Source organism: Lycorma delicatula, chromosome 9 (assembly GCF_047948215.1).
Source record: "Lycorma delicatula isolate Av1 chromosome 9, ASM4794821v1, whole genome shotgun sequence".
Taxonomy (NCBI): Eukaryota; Metazoa; Arthropoda; class Insecta; order Hemiptera; family Fulgoridae; genus Lycorma; species Lycorma delicatula.
This window is the reverse complement of record NC_134463.1, coordinates 94,904,088-94,923,522: the sequence shown is the minus strand read 5'-3', so window position 1 is coordinate 94,923,522 and position 19,435 is coordinate 94,904,088. Positions and strand designations below refer to the sequence as shown.

At 32.8% G+C, this 19,435-nt stretch overlaps 1 protein-coding gene across 1 annotated transcript in view; it reads left to right on the top strand.

Moving 5' to 3' along the window:
- The window catches only part of LOC142330122 (protogenin-like), a 473,346-nt gene that overhangs the window by 409,927 nt on the left and 43,984 nt on the right, over positions 1-19,435 (top strand). Inside the window, exons 4-6 of the mRNA XM_075375205.1 lie at positions 12,883-13,027; positions 13,821-13,889; positions 18,982-19,196. Of these exons, the coding sequence (XP_075231320.1) occupies positions 12,883-13,027; positions 13,821-13,889; positions 18,982-19,196 (429 nt within the window). The remainder of the gene's footprint in view (positions 1-12,882; positions 13,028-13,820; positions 13,890-18,981; positions 19,197-19,435) is intronic.

The following is a 19,435-nucleotide window of genomic DNA, read 5'->3' as shown; positions in this document are numbered from 1 at the left end:
AGGTATTTGGGCTTGCAAATAATCTTAAAATAAATATCTAAAAAAAAAACAGTTTTTGAATTTTGATTTATTAAGGGGTGCGACGATGTACAGCATTATCTTAAGAAAGATCGTAAGAAGAATTGCGAGACCCGTAAGAACCGAGAACGGTCGAAGTATAAGCAATAACGAAGAGATAACCCGCTATTTCGTTGAAGAGGATTTAGCGCGAGACATCAAGGCGCGCAAGATAAGACGGTCGGAACATGCGGCAAGATTGGATAGCGATAGAATGTCTAACGCGTCCCGAGAGGAGAAATGTTCGGAACGAGAAGACGAGGAAGGCCTAGAAGAAGGCAGACGGAGGATGTACAGAGTGATCTGCGAGTCCTGGGTATGAAACAGCGGTGGATAGAAGTAAAAGACAGAGATGTTTGGAAGCGTATAGTACGGGAGGCCAAGGTTCACATCGGATTGTAGTACCGGTAACAGAAAACAGAAAGAGAAGATTGTGTACGCCGCAGCGGATCAACCGACACAGCCACTGCAACAGTTCTCGTATATGCGACGCGACCGGATGCACCTGCCTTCGACTAAAAAATGAAAAAAAAAGAGAAATTAAGTAGGGTCACCTCCTAGCGGTGTTTGTCGGGTAACGATAAGAATTAGGCAAAATACATTTTTTACCTACACTTCGTACGGGTAGTTTTAAATAATATTTTTAAGATGAAGGCCACCTATTTTGAAACCCACATTCTTCAGATAGCTAAAGGTTTCGGGTCCTGTACCGACCTAACTGTTGCTCTGAATAAATTACAATAAATTGTTATTTTTTATTGTCGTCATAAAAAATAGATACGGTATTCGCAATTAAATAAAACTAATAGAGGCTACATTGACGTATAACGATCAGTAGGTCATCACGAATCGACGAACGCTTAATACAGACCCGTTAAAACCATATCGAAAGGCAAAATATGAATAATAAAGGGATGGTCATGGTCGACGATGTGAATAAATTTCTGACTGAGAACGCGACACGAGAGTAACACCCTATCCAAACGAGTAGATTCCTCGGACGACTGACACCTACAGACTCTCGAAAGTTCAGGACTGTATGAGCACGTCTACGATTGTGTTACCGGCTTAAATATTCGCCGGAAGATACTTATTTTTTAACTATACAGATTTAAGAAATCGGTTTATTAGAAACAAACCGGTTCCGTATTTCGACCGTTATTATTTGGCTTAATTTATTTCGATTTATTCCATTTCCTCGATTTCATTTCCTTTGATTTCCACATGTGAAAACTGCAAACGTTAAAAGGACGGGGGATGCAGTTTACATTATGAAAACCTTTTTTTTTTTTAATTTCCCGCTGTTAATAATTTACACGCAGTAGAAGTGCGAGCGCGCACTACCTTTGAATATATACTTCACTGTATTCTTTATTCAATCGTTTTTTTATATTTAAATCTCGGACCCTTACTATCTTAACGTTGTTCACGATCACATGTCGACTAGATGATTTACACTGTACAAAGAAATTTGCACGATCGGCATAAAATAAAATGTTTGCCGCTTTTCCAAGTCGGGTTAAATGAAGCAAGTAGTGTCTGAAGGAAAAAAATATATAAAAATGACTGTCTAATTTTCCGCATACACGATGCGGTCATTTGCCGGTTACGCCGAGCTAGGCGATCGTTTAGTGACTTCTGTCTGGTTAAAACCGACAACGTGTTACAGATAGCGTAAAACTTTTCGTACACCTTATTAATATTTTTTTAACCGTAGTTTTTTAAAAGTTGTTTAATTTTTGTTTCTCGTGTTGAGAATGTTTCACAATTTTTAATCTAATGTCGTAAATATCGATGAATCGCTCGTCCACAAGAGTTAAGTACTTAATTTCAATGACCTTAATTAATTTCAGTGTGTTTTTGTCAGTTCGTTACTTTGTTTTATATATTTCTTCCTATGGTGAAATGAGAGCAGAATCATGGTGGTTTTCAGATATATTATAAAATAGATCGTACATTCATTTTACCGTTCATAAAAACTGAATTATTTTAACTCTGCACGAATAATTAGACAAGTTTGTTGAAATAAAATATGTGGTGTAAAGGCACCGTTGAGCTTCCCGGTCGTGTTAATCTATTTATTTCTACGTCTGCTGCATCAGACGGCCTGAGTTCATCCGATATATCGGTCTCCGTTTGGAATCGTTCTGCGGCACCGCATAGGAGTCCGCAGACAGGTTTTTTGTAGAACCGCTCTTCGTCGAAGCGCATGGACGCTACGGATGAAATGTGTCTCGTATAGCACTAGGCGTCGGGCGTCTAACCGAAATCGACAGAATAAGCTACACGTGGAGAGAATGAAGTAGCATATTATTTATCGATCGATGATTTTACAATTATTATTGTCTGTTGTGTGATATAACAGATTGCTTTTATTCAGAAGCTAGAGCAGCCAGAGAACCGGCTTAGACCGCGGTATAGGAAATCCTCTTCCGTTTCAGAAATAAGTGGATTTAACATTTTTTTCACGATCTCACATGATACGATTTAGGAAGAAACGAATTTTATTTTATTTGTGGAAAGTCTTTGTAAATGACGTATGTATCTTTGGTGACACACCAACCCAAGCCGATCGAAACGCGGCCGATAAAATTAGGCTGTAAAAGTAACACCTTTATTTTTTCACCGCTCGGAATGACCGTATATTGAACATAATTATGTCAGAGAAAGCTGTTCTCACTGCCGCTTGTTCTCAAATTTGTCGTACCCAGTAGATAGACTTGGGTAGACGGGAAAAAAATTAATACACCGGTTTCTGTGTTTTAATATAAACACGAATTCAAGTAAGGAAGTTTATTATAATATAGAGCGTTCAAAATGTGACGCAGCCTTATAGGAAAACGAGTAAGTTTCAATAGTCGTTGAACGTGGCCTCCATTATGCGATTCACTTAATTGAATACGACGTTGCACGCTCTTAAACGCTGTTGTAAAGTTTGTTCAGGAACTGCAGCGATACATCGTTCCCTTTCGCTCTGCAATTCGGGAATGATTTGAGAATTATTGAGGAAGATTTGTGAGCAGCATCCTTAAGGTATCCGCACAAGAAAACGTCAGGAGGAGATAAATCAGGATACCGAGGGGTGCCACAACCCCTTCGAAATCACTTGTCCGTGAAAACACTGATCCATGAAAGTCGTACTGTTGTTGGCTATACGAGCCGTAGCATTGTCCTGCCGAAACCACGTGTACTCTAGCCGGTCTGCAAGAATAGCGTTTACAAATTGTTGAACCGTCTATATGCAGCGCTCACAGTTCACTGTGCCGTGAAAGAATGTCATGAACATTCGCCTACGCCACCGTTGTACATCAAACACCCGTTTTTTTCCGCGCAAAGGAGATTCATGCAGCTGATGTAGATTTTCCATACACCAAATGCGTGAATTCTGTGAATTCACGTATCCATCAAGGTTGCACCGTTCCTCGTCAGACCGAAACCGATCATCGAGTTCTTCCGCGTCTGACGTTACAGATGAGATGAACCGCTGACAAAAAGCTTCACGTTTTCCAGTGTATGCGGGTAACAACTCGTGAACAACACGAATTCTGTACGGATGCATCTTTAAACGCCTGCGCAATGCCGTGTGGGCACTATCGACGGACGGAGAGACCAGACCGGCTAGTAGATAGGCGTCACGCAGACTTCTGGGATTAACTGAATTTGCAGCTTGCACGTTGATCGACGTTTCTACTGTTAGCACTTTCTGTCGACCACTTTTGGCTGCGTCTACCGCATTCCCTGTCTCTTTGAACTTGTCGTAGTGTCGCTTTACTTGTAGGACTTGTTTGGTGCATCCACACCGTACTTTTCTGTGAAGGAATTCTGCGTCTGGGCTTAAGTGGCATGTCTAATGTATCGGGAGACTGTGAATATTCTCTGCCGCATTGTGTACCGTTTTTCTTCAGTTGAATATGCAACGTAAGAAAGAAACATTCTTCCAAAAGGTTGCGTCATTTTTTAACGCTAGTAGGATATAAAAAAAGAAGAATAAAAATGTTTATTTTGTTAAATCGTTGACATCTTTTTTATCTATCGGTGTTTAACGGTAGAACATTTTATAGTCGCGTTATTAGATGCGATAGATTTGATCTCCGTTGATTTAACGTCGCAAAAATATATTCGAACGGTTACTATACATCCTCCGTACCTTAACAAAATTCGACTGATTTTCATAATCGGTTTTAGCGGCCAAATTATATAATACCAATATTTATAATATATAATTTACGGATTATAGAAAAATATTAGGTTGTGGAAGACTGTGATCGAGCGCGGCAAGCGTTGTCATGTTGCCAACATTTATTTTATCAAGTAACAGGCTGTATAAATATCCAACGGCATTTTAAAGTTTACGGTTACATTACGTGTTTATTTAGTCGATCAATTTCAAGAAAACGTAGTTGTTCACCAAATTATGTCGTCAAATACATTTCAGTCGTTCGTTTATATTATCTGATTAATTTCTTTATTATTAATAACATTTATTTTTTTCTTTGTTCGCGTTTTAAACCGGACTGGAATTTCTTTTAAGTGAATTTTCTCAGAATAACAAAAAAATATTAAATAGTTAATTAAAGCGAGAAAATGAAATGTTTATCCGTTGTATTTTTATAGTTAAAATAGAATTGCGTGTTAAGAAAATTGATGTTAACCGAAATACGTTGGATATTATTATTATTACATTTATTATTGTATCGCAAAAATATTACGATACGATATTATCCGGTAATATATTTTAAAATGGAATTTAGTGTTACACGTAATTTGATATAATTGGGTTTTTAAAATTATTTAAACGGATATATTGCGGTGATAGTTTACCGTTCTGAAACTTTCTCCGATCGTGTAGTCTACAAATATACTCGTTTATCGGTGAAAGCAAAAGAGAATCAAAATAAATCCGTTACACATTTTAAAACCGTCTGACGTCGGTCTATTATTTTTGTTGTTATTGAATCTATAGAACGGTAAAAAAATTATCGGCCTCTCATTAAATACGGAATATAGCTTTGTTATTAATTCAGATCGGTAGACACCTAAATCGATTATTTATTTATTTTATTTTCTTGCTTGTAATGCGTTTACTTCTCGAGGCCGGTATGATTATTTCGATATAGACCTAGGTAGTCATTTTTTTCAATTTAGTACTTTGACCGGCGTGAATATTATTGAGGCACGAATAAAGGAGAACATATAGGGAATAAGAATTAATAATCGTCTGATTATGACAACGTGAATGAAATGAATCTAGGAGAAATTATTAATTATATGGTTATATTTTCGACCGAACTTTTTTTTTGTCTACCAGATATAACAATTAGCACAAATGAAATCTTAACACTTGCTCCCACCCTTTTCTTGATGAAAATATCTGTAATAAAAGTGTTTCTTATTAATAATTTTTTTTTAAAGCCGATTTTTACAAACGAAAAAATCTATAGACCTGTATTAAAAAATTATACTTTCTTCTTTTTAAATGTCTCTCGGCAAAGAATAATTTAAAAAACTGGTAAAGTTTGCATGACTTTCCCCGCTATTATAATAATAAAAATTAAAAGAGTTTCGGACAAAATGTATATATACATATATATATATATATATATTGTGATGATTGAACTTATGACTCGATCTCGTAGCCGTAAACTCGGCTTTCGTCTCCCGTATGATCCTTTGCACGAGCGTTTCTTCGTCATCGGTTTGTTCAAGAAGTTGCTGATAAACGCTCACTCGATCTTCTTTCTGCTGTTCGGTCATCAAACGAGGAACAAACTTTGCTGCGACTGATGCGTGTCAGTTTTTCATTCAAAATGTTACGGCATGATCCGATCGAGATGCTAATCTCTTCTGTAATTTCTCTGATAGTCAATTCAACAATTTGCAAGCACCAGATCGTTGATTTTCTGAACGCAGTTGTCATCGGTTCCTGGTCGAGGTCATCTTCAACTGACTGTGACCGTTTCAATTTTAAATCGTGAAAACTATTCGTAACATTACGTACGACCCAGAGCGTCATCTTCATAAGCCGAATTCAAAAGTTGAAACGTTTCTGTGAAAGATTTTTTCCTAGTTTCATTCGAAATTTTACGTTGTATCATCGCTCCCGAAAATCGCACATTACAAAAATCGCTACTTACACAAACACGTTGCACTGAAATATCAATAACACGAAAACTAAACGAGATATCAACAATCCAAGAACATGTGGTTACAGAGGATGTTATGCGGAGTACAACGCTGCCAACCGCACGTCAGTAAATATCTTCGTTGGCGCGTAATTAAAAATGATGGATTATCTTCTGAACAGACTTAAGTGTATATATATATGTATATACACATGTTCTTGGATTGTTGATATCTCGTTTAGTTTTCGTGTTATTGATATTTCAGTGCAACGTGTTTGTGTAAGTAGCGATTTTTGATATATATATATATATATATATACGTTATGCTTAACAAATTTACTTAGTTAAAGCTTTCTCTAAATATTACACTCCCTGCGATAAAGGTTAAAATAATAAAAAGAAAAGTTGCAATAAAAACGTTTCTGTATTTTATAATTTAAAAAGATTGTAGACTTCTGGATAGCTCTATATATGTAGTATAAGCTTCCAAAAAACTTTTGAAAAATATTTAAACTGAAGCGACATAACGAATAAAAAAACATTTCTTTCAGTTTTAAGAGGTGGGGGAGGGGTTTTATTTTTTTTTTTAAATTGGATTATCTATACCTGCATTGTAAGTATTAAATATGCTTTAATAAAATTTTCTTAAAAATTGCTATGAAGAAAATAAAAATGTAGCTTTTTCACAATATCCTAACACCTCCTTAACAGATTTTCAGAAGAAATTAATATGATCAATGCCCCATGCGTAGAAAATATTTGAGCCAAATTTGAAGAAAATCGGTCCGGTCAATCATGAGGTATAAGGCCAAAAGCAGTGCGACATACGCATTTACAAACATAAGCATATAATTTTTTTTGGTCTAGGTGGACCCTAAAAGGCAAAGATTTGCAAAAAGTACTTCGTTTTTAACGTGACTCGCCCCTACTTACTCCGTGTTTTTTTTAATATATTTCCCCCTTTAATATAGCTATTCTACCTGTATCGCTGGAAAAGTAAAATTTAGCGTGAAAACATTACGAAATATAATGTTTTAAATTGTAGTAATTGTTTTCATTTTTCTCTCTCCGTTCTATTCTATTCTGTACTAAAAATGGCAGGAGGTCTAAAAAAGTAACTTGTCAACAGAGTTGTAATAATTTCCTGGCACTGGTCAGTCTTACATAGTACAAAAATAGTTATACGTAAAAAAACGTTACGTAAGATTTCTTTACTTGGGGTAGGGGTAATTTATGATGAAGTTTTATTGTAAAATTATCATTATATGTTTAATAAACCAAAAAAATTTTTAAAATGAAAAAATCACCGGTATATTTTAAGTTTTCTTTGCTTACATTCTTGAAAAGGCTCGGTAAGCTGTGTAAATTCGACCTAGTAAAAATCAGTGATAATTGGTTAATTATGGTTAATTAACTTAATTACCCGATATATCTCTTAAGATAAAGTACTTAGAATTACAGAATCACTTTTTTTGAGTGCGTCTATAATTTAGAGTGTGGCCATTTATGGAGCAGAGACACGGACTATTAGGAAGGGAGATGAGAGAAGATTCAAGGCCTTTGAAATGCGGGTTTGGAGGAGGATGGAAAAGATCAGCTGGACGGAGAGAGTTCGGAATGAGGATGTGCTTCGTAGAGTAGGAGAAGAGAGGGCGATTATCGAAATAATAAAAAGAAGAAAATGCAGTTGGTCGGGACACTGGCTGACACATGACTGCCTGTTGGTGACGGCATTGGAAGGATTGTAACGGGGAGGAAAGCAAGAGGTCGGAGACGAATGAAAATGATAGACAATATAAAAAGGAAAGGAAGTTACTATAAAATGAAACGGATGGCACAGAATCGAGCAGAATAGAGGGTGACCATGTGAAAACCTGCCTTTGAGCAGAACACTTATTATTATTTTTTGAGTGTAATCTATTTCCTGTTTCGTAAAAGCCATTACTCAGAATCTGGATAAATACCGTGGATTAAATACTTCTGAAATATTTCGACGAACAAGAAGTTAATTAAAGAAAAATATTCGAATATTGGTACGCGAGTTTTAAGTAAGTATTTTTAGAACGATCTGTTTTAATTACGATTTGTAATTCTATTCGATTAACGTATTTTTAATTTATTATTTTTTTAACAGGTGTTAACCATATCTATATTCTAAAAGATCTATTGTAGAAATTCCGCTTGAACTATTGAAAAATCGTTCATTATGTGGATCGTGAGACTAATTACCGTTAACGTTATTTATCTATCCGTAAATTCGTCAAGAGTGTTCTGCTACTGTAGATCTACCTTTGCCGGTCACACGGGGAGAGTACTAGTATTTCTGTCTCTGACAGTATTTTTCTCGCTTTTTCTCGAGCGAGAAAAATAATATTTGAAAATATTTTTCAAATATTGAAAAATAATTTTTTCAAGATTAAAAAAATAATCTCTGATCGATCCGACCTACGGTCGGGGTACATCGTTGCTAAAAATTAAAAAAAAACTTAATTTATAACATCCTTGTTTCACGTTTAATTCAAAACTGTAAATCCAATTGTTTGTAGATTTATTCCATTCGTATTCTTATTCTCGTACACTAATATGATCGTTCATATGCTCTTTTTCTTGTCTAATATTATTATTACGATGGCTTTGTGTTCCTGTTACGTTCAAGGGTTACGATTTTCTTTAATTTTTTTTTATACAAATACGGGAGAAGTTCGGGTTACAAAAGATTTAACCGGTGGAATATTACGCTGATCTTTACGCGTTATATACTAAAAGATTATTTATTTACGATAATAATTATTAATATTTTTATATCTATTGATTTAGGTTCACAAGATTCATACTTGTAAAGCCTTGTAAATTGGTTAAAGGGTGGTGTCATTTAAACCGGTCATGTGCGAATTCAGAATCGATTTATCTAAATCTAATGGTATTTAAATTTTAACTCTGGGTTTGCGGTATCTGCTAACAGCTGTCATTAGATCGTAGTCGATAATTAACGGCGGTTACAACGAGCTCAATAGATAAGTTATATTATAATTATGATCGTGCGCTGCACCGTTATAATTATAATATATGAAACGTTATCCTGCGTTGTTGATATTATACGTGAAGGTAAAAGAGAAGTTATCGGATTTGATAATTACACCGGTTCAATTCTTTAAATTGTAATTTTTTTTATTTTATATGGAATGTCGGCGCCACGTTTAACTTATCTTGCGTGATGGAACACGTGGTGTTGTTTTTATGCATTCGAGTGGGATATAAAAGTGATCGATAAGGCCTTTTGGAAAGGTCGGAGTCGATCGGTGGCAACTACGTAACAGTTTTGTGCTATAACGGTTTTACCGGCTTATTATTATTATTACTACTAAGAGTCATTTGGTTTTCATTTCTGTTTCTTCATTGTTATCGATAATTAATTATTTTTAAGAAGAAATAAATTAAATGTTCTTCACTTAAGTTTTTTAAATTTAATTATTAACTAAAAATTAAAATCGGCAATATTGATGGGGTTAAACTCAGTTCGTTCCGCTTAACAAGAAATTTATTCAATAGTAGCGGGAGTAGTTAGTGCTACGCACAAAATGTATAACGTATATAGAGTGAAGCGGCGGGCGGAAGCGCGTCACCGTTGCCGAGTTCGTCCGCTCCTCTTCGTGTTACGATCCGACCGAAAATTACCGCATGCGTGATACGCACGTTTGTTCATTAATAAGGGCGTAAACGCGCCGCATATAGATTCTCCGGCCCCGTTCTTTCGTTTTATCCACCCGAAGCGTAAATAATTTAAAAGGAGAGTCTGATGTTATCGTATTATCTATCACCTCCTTCTTCTTTCTGGATGCGGAGAACGTACTTACGTTTACGCAATGGTCTGGTGAACGTAATTGAAATCCTTAACAAAATTCGACTTCAATTCAAATAATTACAAGTACCTTTAGAAAACTTAATTGGAAAAAGAAAGATGTTCCCTCGCATCAGTTAACGGAAAAAGTAAAAATAAAGTTGGATACTGAAGTCGGCAGTATCCAGTTTATACTATGCGTTGTTTTCTTCTTTCTTTATTATGTAAGGTTGAATTTCGATTTCTAGCATTTACATTAAACTGTAATTACCCTTAATTAGGACTTTTATTGTTGTTCTGGTTTATGATCGGTTAGGTGTCTGAAAAAAAAATATACATATAAAATAAGTAAGATTATATATTTATAATTATATGAGGTCTGTAAATAAAGTAATGAGACTGTTTCAGGAAACGTTTTATTTACAATCCATATACATGGTCTCTTGTAATTTTGCGCTTTATGAATCTACTCTGATCAAGGTTTTCCTATAATTTCCTTGGCCTTCCTAGACAAACATCAGACTAATTCCTTTTTTTTATATCACCTTTGAAATAGTTCCCTTGGGAAGTCACACAATACTTCAAATGATTTTCCCACTCTTCATAGCAGTGTTGGAACTCAAAACCGGAATATTCTTCAAATGGTCGGTTTACAAACCGACCATTTTTTTTACATTATCTACTGTTCCAAAATGGTGTCCTTTGAGGAGTTTAAAGTCGGGAACAGGAAAAAGTCGCAGAGACTCAAGTCAGGTGAATAAGGTGGTCGAGAAACTGCAGGAATGTTTTTCTTTGCCAAAAACTTATTAATTGAGAGTGCACTGTTGTGACAAGGTGCATTGTCATGATGCTGCATCATAAATCAAATCAAAACCGTTCTAATTTATTTCTTCGATAGTAATGGCATTGTCCATAAGGAGTTTTTGCGTACAGGACAGACTGTAAATCAATATGTTTACAAAGAAATTCTTGAAAGACTGCGGAAAAGAGTTGCCCGCGTGAGACCGGCCATCAAAGATAACTGGATGCTGCATCAAGACAATGCCCCTTGTCACACTACACTCTTAATTATTGAGTTTTTGGAAAAGAAAAACATTCCTGTAGTTCCTCGACCACCTTATTCACCTGAATTGAGTCCCTGCAACTTTTTCCTGTTACCGATTTAAAAAAAAAAAAAAACACCTCAAAGGACACCATTTTGGAACAGCAGAAAACATTAAAAAGATGTAACCGACCATCTGAAACATATTCCAGTTACTGAGTTCCAACACTGCTATGAAGAGTGGAAAAACCATTTGAAGTGTTGCGTGGCTTCCTAAGGGAACTATTTCAGAGGTGATAGAGTCATGTATAATTGGATTGTAAATAAAAGGTTTTTCTGAACAAGTCTCATTCCTTTATTTACAGACCTCGCATATTGTATATATAAAAATTAATCATATTTTTTTAACTACTTAGTTGTTCAATTACCAATTTAAGATTCATCGAGTAATTCATAATACCTATAGCAACCTATAGCGGTAAGTCGCATCCTACAAATATGTATGCTCATTCGCATATAAATAACATATTATCGTCATATTTATAGCATGCATGTATAAATTTGAATTAGATTTTACTACATTTTTTGTGTTAATATTTTAATTTCTTTATTGTTTCATATTAATCATTTCACTGTGAAATGTAGATACCATATATCCTGAAGTTTATTTTGCATATCTTTTACCTTTTGAAAATGGAAAATGTTTAATATTAGCTAGCTACAACAAATTATATTGAACTGTAGACTTCTTGTGTAGGTTTAATGATTTTCAATACTTTTTAAAAGATTACCTATATTCGTAATTGTACATTACATTAATCATTTGTAATATTTTTTTGTGGTCGAATGAAAAAGAATTGGAATTCAGTGATATTCTTTGATCTGAAGTAGTTGGTGATCATACTATTCCAGAAATATGAAAATTTTGTTATTTAGGGGAAAGTAAAATTACAAAGGATGAATGAAGTAAGATAAAGATAAGAAGTGAACTTAAGCGAGTAAGGAGCCTTTCCATCAGAAAAAAAAGTTTGCCGACATCAAATTAAAAAAGTCCAAAATCCAAAATATTTGGATTTTGGACTTTTTCTTAACTGCAGTAATAAGCCCTCAGTGAGGGCTTTTCAACGATATATCATAAGTGGTACTTATTTTCATTGGTTCCAGACTTATAGCCAAATAAAATTTTAATTAATGACATATTTGGATCTTATAAGGGGAAGGCACGTTGGTTCGAATCAGACTTAATCTCCTTCTTTGTTTTAAATTTTTTTTTGTTTTTAATTTAAATATAATGATTTATTAATAATAATTATTAACCACTGATTCTAAAAAATAATTATGATTAATATTTCAATAATAACAATAAAGAAAAAATTACTATAAAATATCAGACGTTATTAATGAAATAAAATTTTATGTACTTTTCATTTTAAAAAAAAAATGTGTATATGTAATTTAATTGGCGTACAAGGAAGTCATGTAGTGCCTGCATCAGATTTTTATGGTTATATTTACAGTATTCAAATTGATGTTACAGTTATATCTGAGGCTAAAGGTTAATTAAAGCATTGCAAACAGGTAGTTAGAAAAAATTATTAATATAGATGATATTAAAAGAAATTGAATGATCTGTAACTGAAGTTGACTGAATATAGAGGAGAATGGAGACAGACATTGTGGTAGGTATCTATCTCTTACGGCAGACAGATATATGATAATTACATCTTTATTCCTATTAACAATATTATAGTTAAATTTATTGTATATTTATTAAAATCATCTTATGTTTATTTTTATTATTATAAATTTTTTTGTTTTAACAGCTATCGCCCATGAATTTGCTGAATCTCCAGCAAATTTGACTGTACTGCATGGTGATCCGGTACGGTTACAGTGTCACATCGAATCTACTCCACCACCTATCATCACTTGGGAACGCGATTCCGTTCCTCTACCTCAAAACCATAGGTAAATTTTACAATTTTTTTTTAATATATCATTTACGCTTTTACAGATAATAAATTTATATATGTAAGTTTGTAATATTTAAATGGGTCTTAGTTGTATTTTAATTTTCTGATTGATATCAGATTTGTAGCGAATACTAACTGATTTGGCATTAATTGAGTGCATAAATTTTTGTTTTCACTCAAGCATTTTGGTATCCGTAGCTAGTTTACTGGCTGCCTGATTAGACTAGCATAATCTTGAATGTAGAAAATATACATATGATAGATAAAAAAGTCTTCATCTTTAAGATGAATAATTTTTTATGGAGGTATCAGTCAACCTCCATAAAAAAAAATGGAGGTTGTGTAAACCTCGTATCGGTCTTGTTCTTCCATTTCTTAAGGGCCCCAATCAATTCTCTTGGTTTGCAGTTTAGTCTTGATTAAACATTTCTTTTGGATGCAAATCTGTTATTGCATTTTTACTATCTTAATTTTCATTTACATTTGAGATGTTTTTTTGTTTTTATTTTTTCCCTGATTAAGAAGGCTAATAATACTACGACTACATATTTCTTCTATCGTGAATGATCAATTATAAAAGTACTGGTGTGGTAGTGTGATGTTCAAGTTGATGAATTCATTATTTGTGGTACTCAATATCAGTTGTGATTTTAGTGGTCATTTAATAACAGATGATTTTAAATCATCTGAAAAATAATTCAGATGATTTTCTGTATGAATTTTTTTTAACAGAACTGTTTATTTTACTATTAAACTGTGTTAATTAATAATAAATGATCTTTTTTCAGATATGTAACATTAAGCTCAGGCGTCCTTTTGATAAACAATGCTGATCCAAGTGATGAGGGTGAATACAGGCAAGTATAAGAGTAAATACATAATAAAATATGAAACCTATTTTTAAATTTATATTTTGAAGGAATAAAATTTATGCAATAGAAATTAAAAAACTGGTTGTATAATAAGGACAGATTATATGAACCGTCTTCGTTTTAACATCTTTGATTTTCACTTATATTAGTACTTAGTGGTGAACTTTATTATGTTCTCCGCCGAATACTTATATTTGTTATTATATTTTTCAGGTTCCTCTGCTCATAGTTCGCTACCATGAGCAGATAGTTTTGTTTGCTAGGTGAATTTTTTATATTTCATACAATTAAATATTATCAATCACATTTATTCTGAACAGTTAAAATTTATTGCTTTTTTAATAACTACGTTTTCTAGATTTTTTCTTTCTGAACATGTTTAAAGCGATGGATATGGTCGATTGCCTATTTTTAGACTAAAGGCAATGAAGGAAAATAAATATATTTAAATAAGATAAACAAATTTCTTGTTTCCCTAATTTACTGAATTGGAATTTTCAATGTTTTTCATCACACTTGTTTACTTTTATCCCTAATAGAATAATGAAGTAATTCTTAAGAATTGAGCGAAGATGTGTTTCAGTAATTTCTTAATGCGTGTAGGATTTAACAGTTAAACAAATGAATATTTTTTTATATTGTGTTAAAAATTTTGTTTTTATGTTCCCTACTGTTTTTAATGTTACATCATAACAAAATTGTTTATAAAGATGAACATTTCTTTGTTCTTTCTTATGATAATCACAAGAAAGTTTGATTACATGAATCATGTTTCCACATTTAATGTTCATTTATAAAAAAGAAATCTTTTAACAGTGTCAAAGTTTTATCAGTTTAATTTGCAAAATGATACTAGAAAACAAGCTTCTGGAGGAAAATAGTGTTCCTTTTTTAATAAGATTTTTGGAATCTTGTGTATGACTTTCCCATTTTCATCTAAATATCTTTGTGGACTTGATTTATTCCATAAATCATAAGTTGTTTTTAGCTTGACATTTATTTACAGATTTGTGTATCAGCTTATCTTTTCAATATCTGAAAATATTTTGGTAGATTTTACAATTTTTCTTACGAGAAAATTCTTGCGATTCTATTTACGTTCAAAATTTTATGGTTTGTTTTGGATGTGTCTGTAAAATAGTTCTTTCTTATTTATTTAATAGTTTAATGAATGATAATGAATATGATGAAAATGGAAAATTAAGTGTTGGGTTATAAGTTAAATTTTTTTGGATAGTTTTTAATGTTGGCTTGCTTTTATAAGCCCATATTGTTTTTTAAATAAAGTTATAATAATATAATGTTGTTTAGAAGTAAACTGTATTTACACACTGTGAAAAGATATCATTTGTACAGTATGAGAATGTACTAGTTTAGTCATGACAGTAACTTCAGAAAGTAAATATTAGTATATTGAGACTCCATTTGGCTACTAGGTTGTGATTTTTTTCTTTTTAATGTAATGTACGTATAAATATATTTATACTGGGTGGCTGAAAATTTATATACGCTCACCTCTATCTGATTTTGATATCTTTGATAACTGCATGCAGTTTGCAACATTCCTCCTTGTACTGAGGGGTTACTTCAATGATTTTATATTGACTCTTTTTGGTTTTTAGATGGTTGGGAGCGATTGAAAAATTTCAAATGGTCATTTGATATATCATTTTAAAGAGCTCAATGAGACAGAAATATGATATAATTAAAACTAAATTCTGATCGCACAGTCAATAATGGCAGCCAAAATGTGTTTGTTTCAGATAGCTTGAACATAAGTTGTATATGTTCCTTTAATTTTTTTGTTATTTGAGGTATCCTGATTCTCTCTTTGGAAATTTTCTCCCAAAAAATAGGCTAACTCGGTAAGTGTCAATTTGAAATTCAGCCATCGGGGGGCAGGGAGTACTTCTTTAATTAAAATTAATCTCGAATTTATAAATAATTAATTTATTCATTTAAAATTAAAATTTTATTTCATAAGAAACTTTACATTTCATAAGTTGAAAGTGTCAACAATGGCTGATTATCAGTTAAACATTGGTAGCTTAGATTTTACAAAATTTATATTCATTGTTGTTTTTGTTATATGTAGCTAACAGATATGGGACCCACCGGGTTGGTCTAGTGGTGAACACTTCTTCCCAAATCAGCAGATTTGGAAGTAGAGAGTTCCAGCATTCAAATCCAAGTAAAGCCAGCTATTTTTACATGGACTTGAATACTAGATCGTGGATACCAGTGTTCTTTGGTGGTTGGGTTTCAATTAACCACACATCTCAGGTATGGTCGAACTGAGAATGTACAAGACTACATTTCATTCACACTCATACATATCATCCTCATTCATCCTCTGAAGAATTATCTAAACGGTAGTTACCGGAGACTAAACAGGAAAAAGAAAGAAAGCTAACAGATATAGAAATGTAACTGCATTAGTGTTATTTTCGGTTCAGGTTTTTATGTTTTTTTTTTATTAAATTTAAAAAAAGTTTAAATTATGAAAGTTAAGAAATAAAAAAAGGTAAAAGAGATTAAAAAATCAAAATTTATAAAAAACTTAATTTAGATTAAAAGAATTTAAACTGACTTAGAAACTTGGTTTTGTTTTTTAACGTAGTTAAAAAACCGTAATGTAAAAAAAAACTCTTTGGTAAAAAACAATGTTTTTTTTAATTCAAAAAAGAGTTAAAATAGTATTTTTATTTGGAGAAATGAAATCATACTAATACATTTAATGCCCAGTATCTTATCATATAATTTGCAGGATTACAGTCACTAATTTAATAGAAAAATTTCAATGCACTGGTAGTATTTTGGATGATAAAAAACCTGGTGAATCCAGTACAGATGAAATTATTGAAAAAGAAATATTAGCAGAAATCTTTGTAATAATCAACAATCTGGAGGAGCGATTGCATAAAATAATAATTTATCTCTCGTAGTTGATCAGTGCAAAAAGTATTAAGAAAACATAAACACCATCTACACAAGTTTCAATTAGTATAAGTACTTATGTTTTTTAATAAGACTTAAGTTTTCAGTTTTTAAATGAAGGCTGGGCATAAACCATTCCAGAAATTGACACTTCTCAAAACAGTATAAAGCTTATACTGTTTTTCTTTATCATATATTTCAAAAATCATTTCTTCTGCCAAAATAATTATTTTTTTCTATTTCTACTTGTCTTCTCAGTATATTTAGATCTATCAACTGTCCTAAACATGCTCTCTGAAACCCAACATAACTTGACATTTTTTATAAATATTTGTTTAGTTTTATTAACAGAATTGACCGTCAAAACAGTTTCATGATTGTTGATAATTAATCTGATTTCTATCACTCTCGAATACTAGTATCATCACTTCCAGCATATCTCATGATCTGTCAAATAATAATATTAAATCATATGTGAATCTTAAATGGCTGATTTTTTCCACTATATATTAATGTCATAGTTTTCTATTGGAGAGATTTAAATACTCTTTCTTTCAAGATGACTTTGATGGGAAGGTTGAAGTCAGTGAAATTTTGACACAGAAATTAACAGCAAGAACTATTACTTGCATAAACGTATTGTTCACTGACAAAGCCTCATTATTTTTTTATGGAGCTGTTAACAGATATAATAGTAGGTACTGGTCCCAAGAAAACACTCAGTGGTATCGTAAAAGTCATACCCAGCAATCACAGCAGTAAAATGTACGGTCCGGAATAATAGGCGATACACTTCTTGGACCATTTGTCAATAATTTAGAGATTGTGATTTGTACCATGTTTTGTTGAACAAGCAGTTCTCAACAATGTGATTGAAATAGCTTGTAGACCAAACAACAACCTTTATTCATGAAAGAAAATGTATTTTAATAGATAGATAGTGATTCCTTGCACTACACTTGCAACATGAGAAATTTGTTGAATCGTTGGATAGGTTGACATGATGGTAATATTGACAACCAGGTCATCTGACCTGAATCCCCTTGATTTCTTCCTGTGGAGGCATTTAAAATCAATCATTTATAGCTCACACCCAACATCTCTTGAGGAATTTAGGGTGTGCATTGAGATAGAATGTAGGAAGATTTTACCAGAAACTTTTCATAGTGTGTGAGAGAAGCTTTCAAGCAGCAATTTTATTACTGCATAGAGGAACAGGAAGGTCAGTTTTTGAACATTTAATATGAGATGAGGAGCAATAAAATTTTTTAACAGAGACAATTTTTTTTGGGCAGTATTTTTAATTCACAAGATTATAGCTCTTTTTTTAAAAATAAAAGATAGAATTAATTACACTTTAAAAAGTAATTAAATCACAAACTGTTATTTATTTAAATTAAATTAAATTCTTGAAGATTGTAAGTTTAATTAAAAGAAGTGTTTGAAAAATGTTAGTTAATTTTTTCAGTTTTTAATTAATTTAATGATACTTGTGATCGCCATTTTGGTTTAAATAGTCAGAATTTAAGTTTTTTTATACTGTTTTATTTGTATTGCAAAGATTTAAAAACAACATATCATATGACCATACATCCCTTTTGAACATTTGGGACACGCCTGCCCCACACCACTCCTGAAGGCCAAATACTGTAAACTGGGGCTTAGTCAGGGCTTCTCTTATTGGAGAAGATTAGAGAGAATTGGGATACTTCAAATAACAAAAAAGTTAAAGGGGAGCATACAGCCGTAGTTCTAGCTATCTGAAACAAACGCATTGTTGGCCGCCATTTTGGATTGGGCGATTTGGTTTTAATTATATCATTTTTCTAATCTCGTTGAGCTTTTTAAAATGATGTCAGATGACCATTGGTTTGGTAACTCAAACCCCCACCAAACAATCAAAAAGAGTGAAATATACATTCATGGAAGTAGCCCCTCAGTAAGAGGAAGAATGCTGTAGCAATATTCAGTAATCTCAATTATAAAAATACATAGAGGGTGTAAGTTACTTTTCAGCCACCCGTATATAATATATAAATATTTTTTTTTCGTGTGAGGTATAATACAACTGCAAAGGAAAGAGTGGTGATAGCATTTTTTTCCCCCATGTTTTGATGAATCTTTATTTTAAATTGCCTAGGTGTGTGGGTACCAATGAAGTGTTCAGCAAGGTACGAGTGCGACATAGCTCTGGTGGGTGGTTGCGAGTTCATGCCAGGCCAGAGTCCAGCTCAGAATTGGAGTTCCTTTCACCTACTGATGTTGTTCGACGTGTAGTACAAGGTGGAACTGTTTCTCTTGATTGCGCTGTTCGCGGTCACAATCCTGAAGTAACTTGGGCACATACTTTGCTAAGTAAGTCTTTAGTTAGTGTATGAATAAAATAATGTTGCATAAAATATTTATAATTTTTTTTAATTGTAAAATGTGTAAGTAAATTGCCAATTTCATGTGAAGACTGATTATATCATTTATTCCTGTTCATACTCCTGTAATAACATTCCTTATTCTTCCAATTAACTACCATAGCTTTTTTGGTGTTTGTAATCTAACAAGTTCCTTGTGTAAGACTAGGCTTTTGCATCATAATGAAG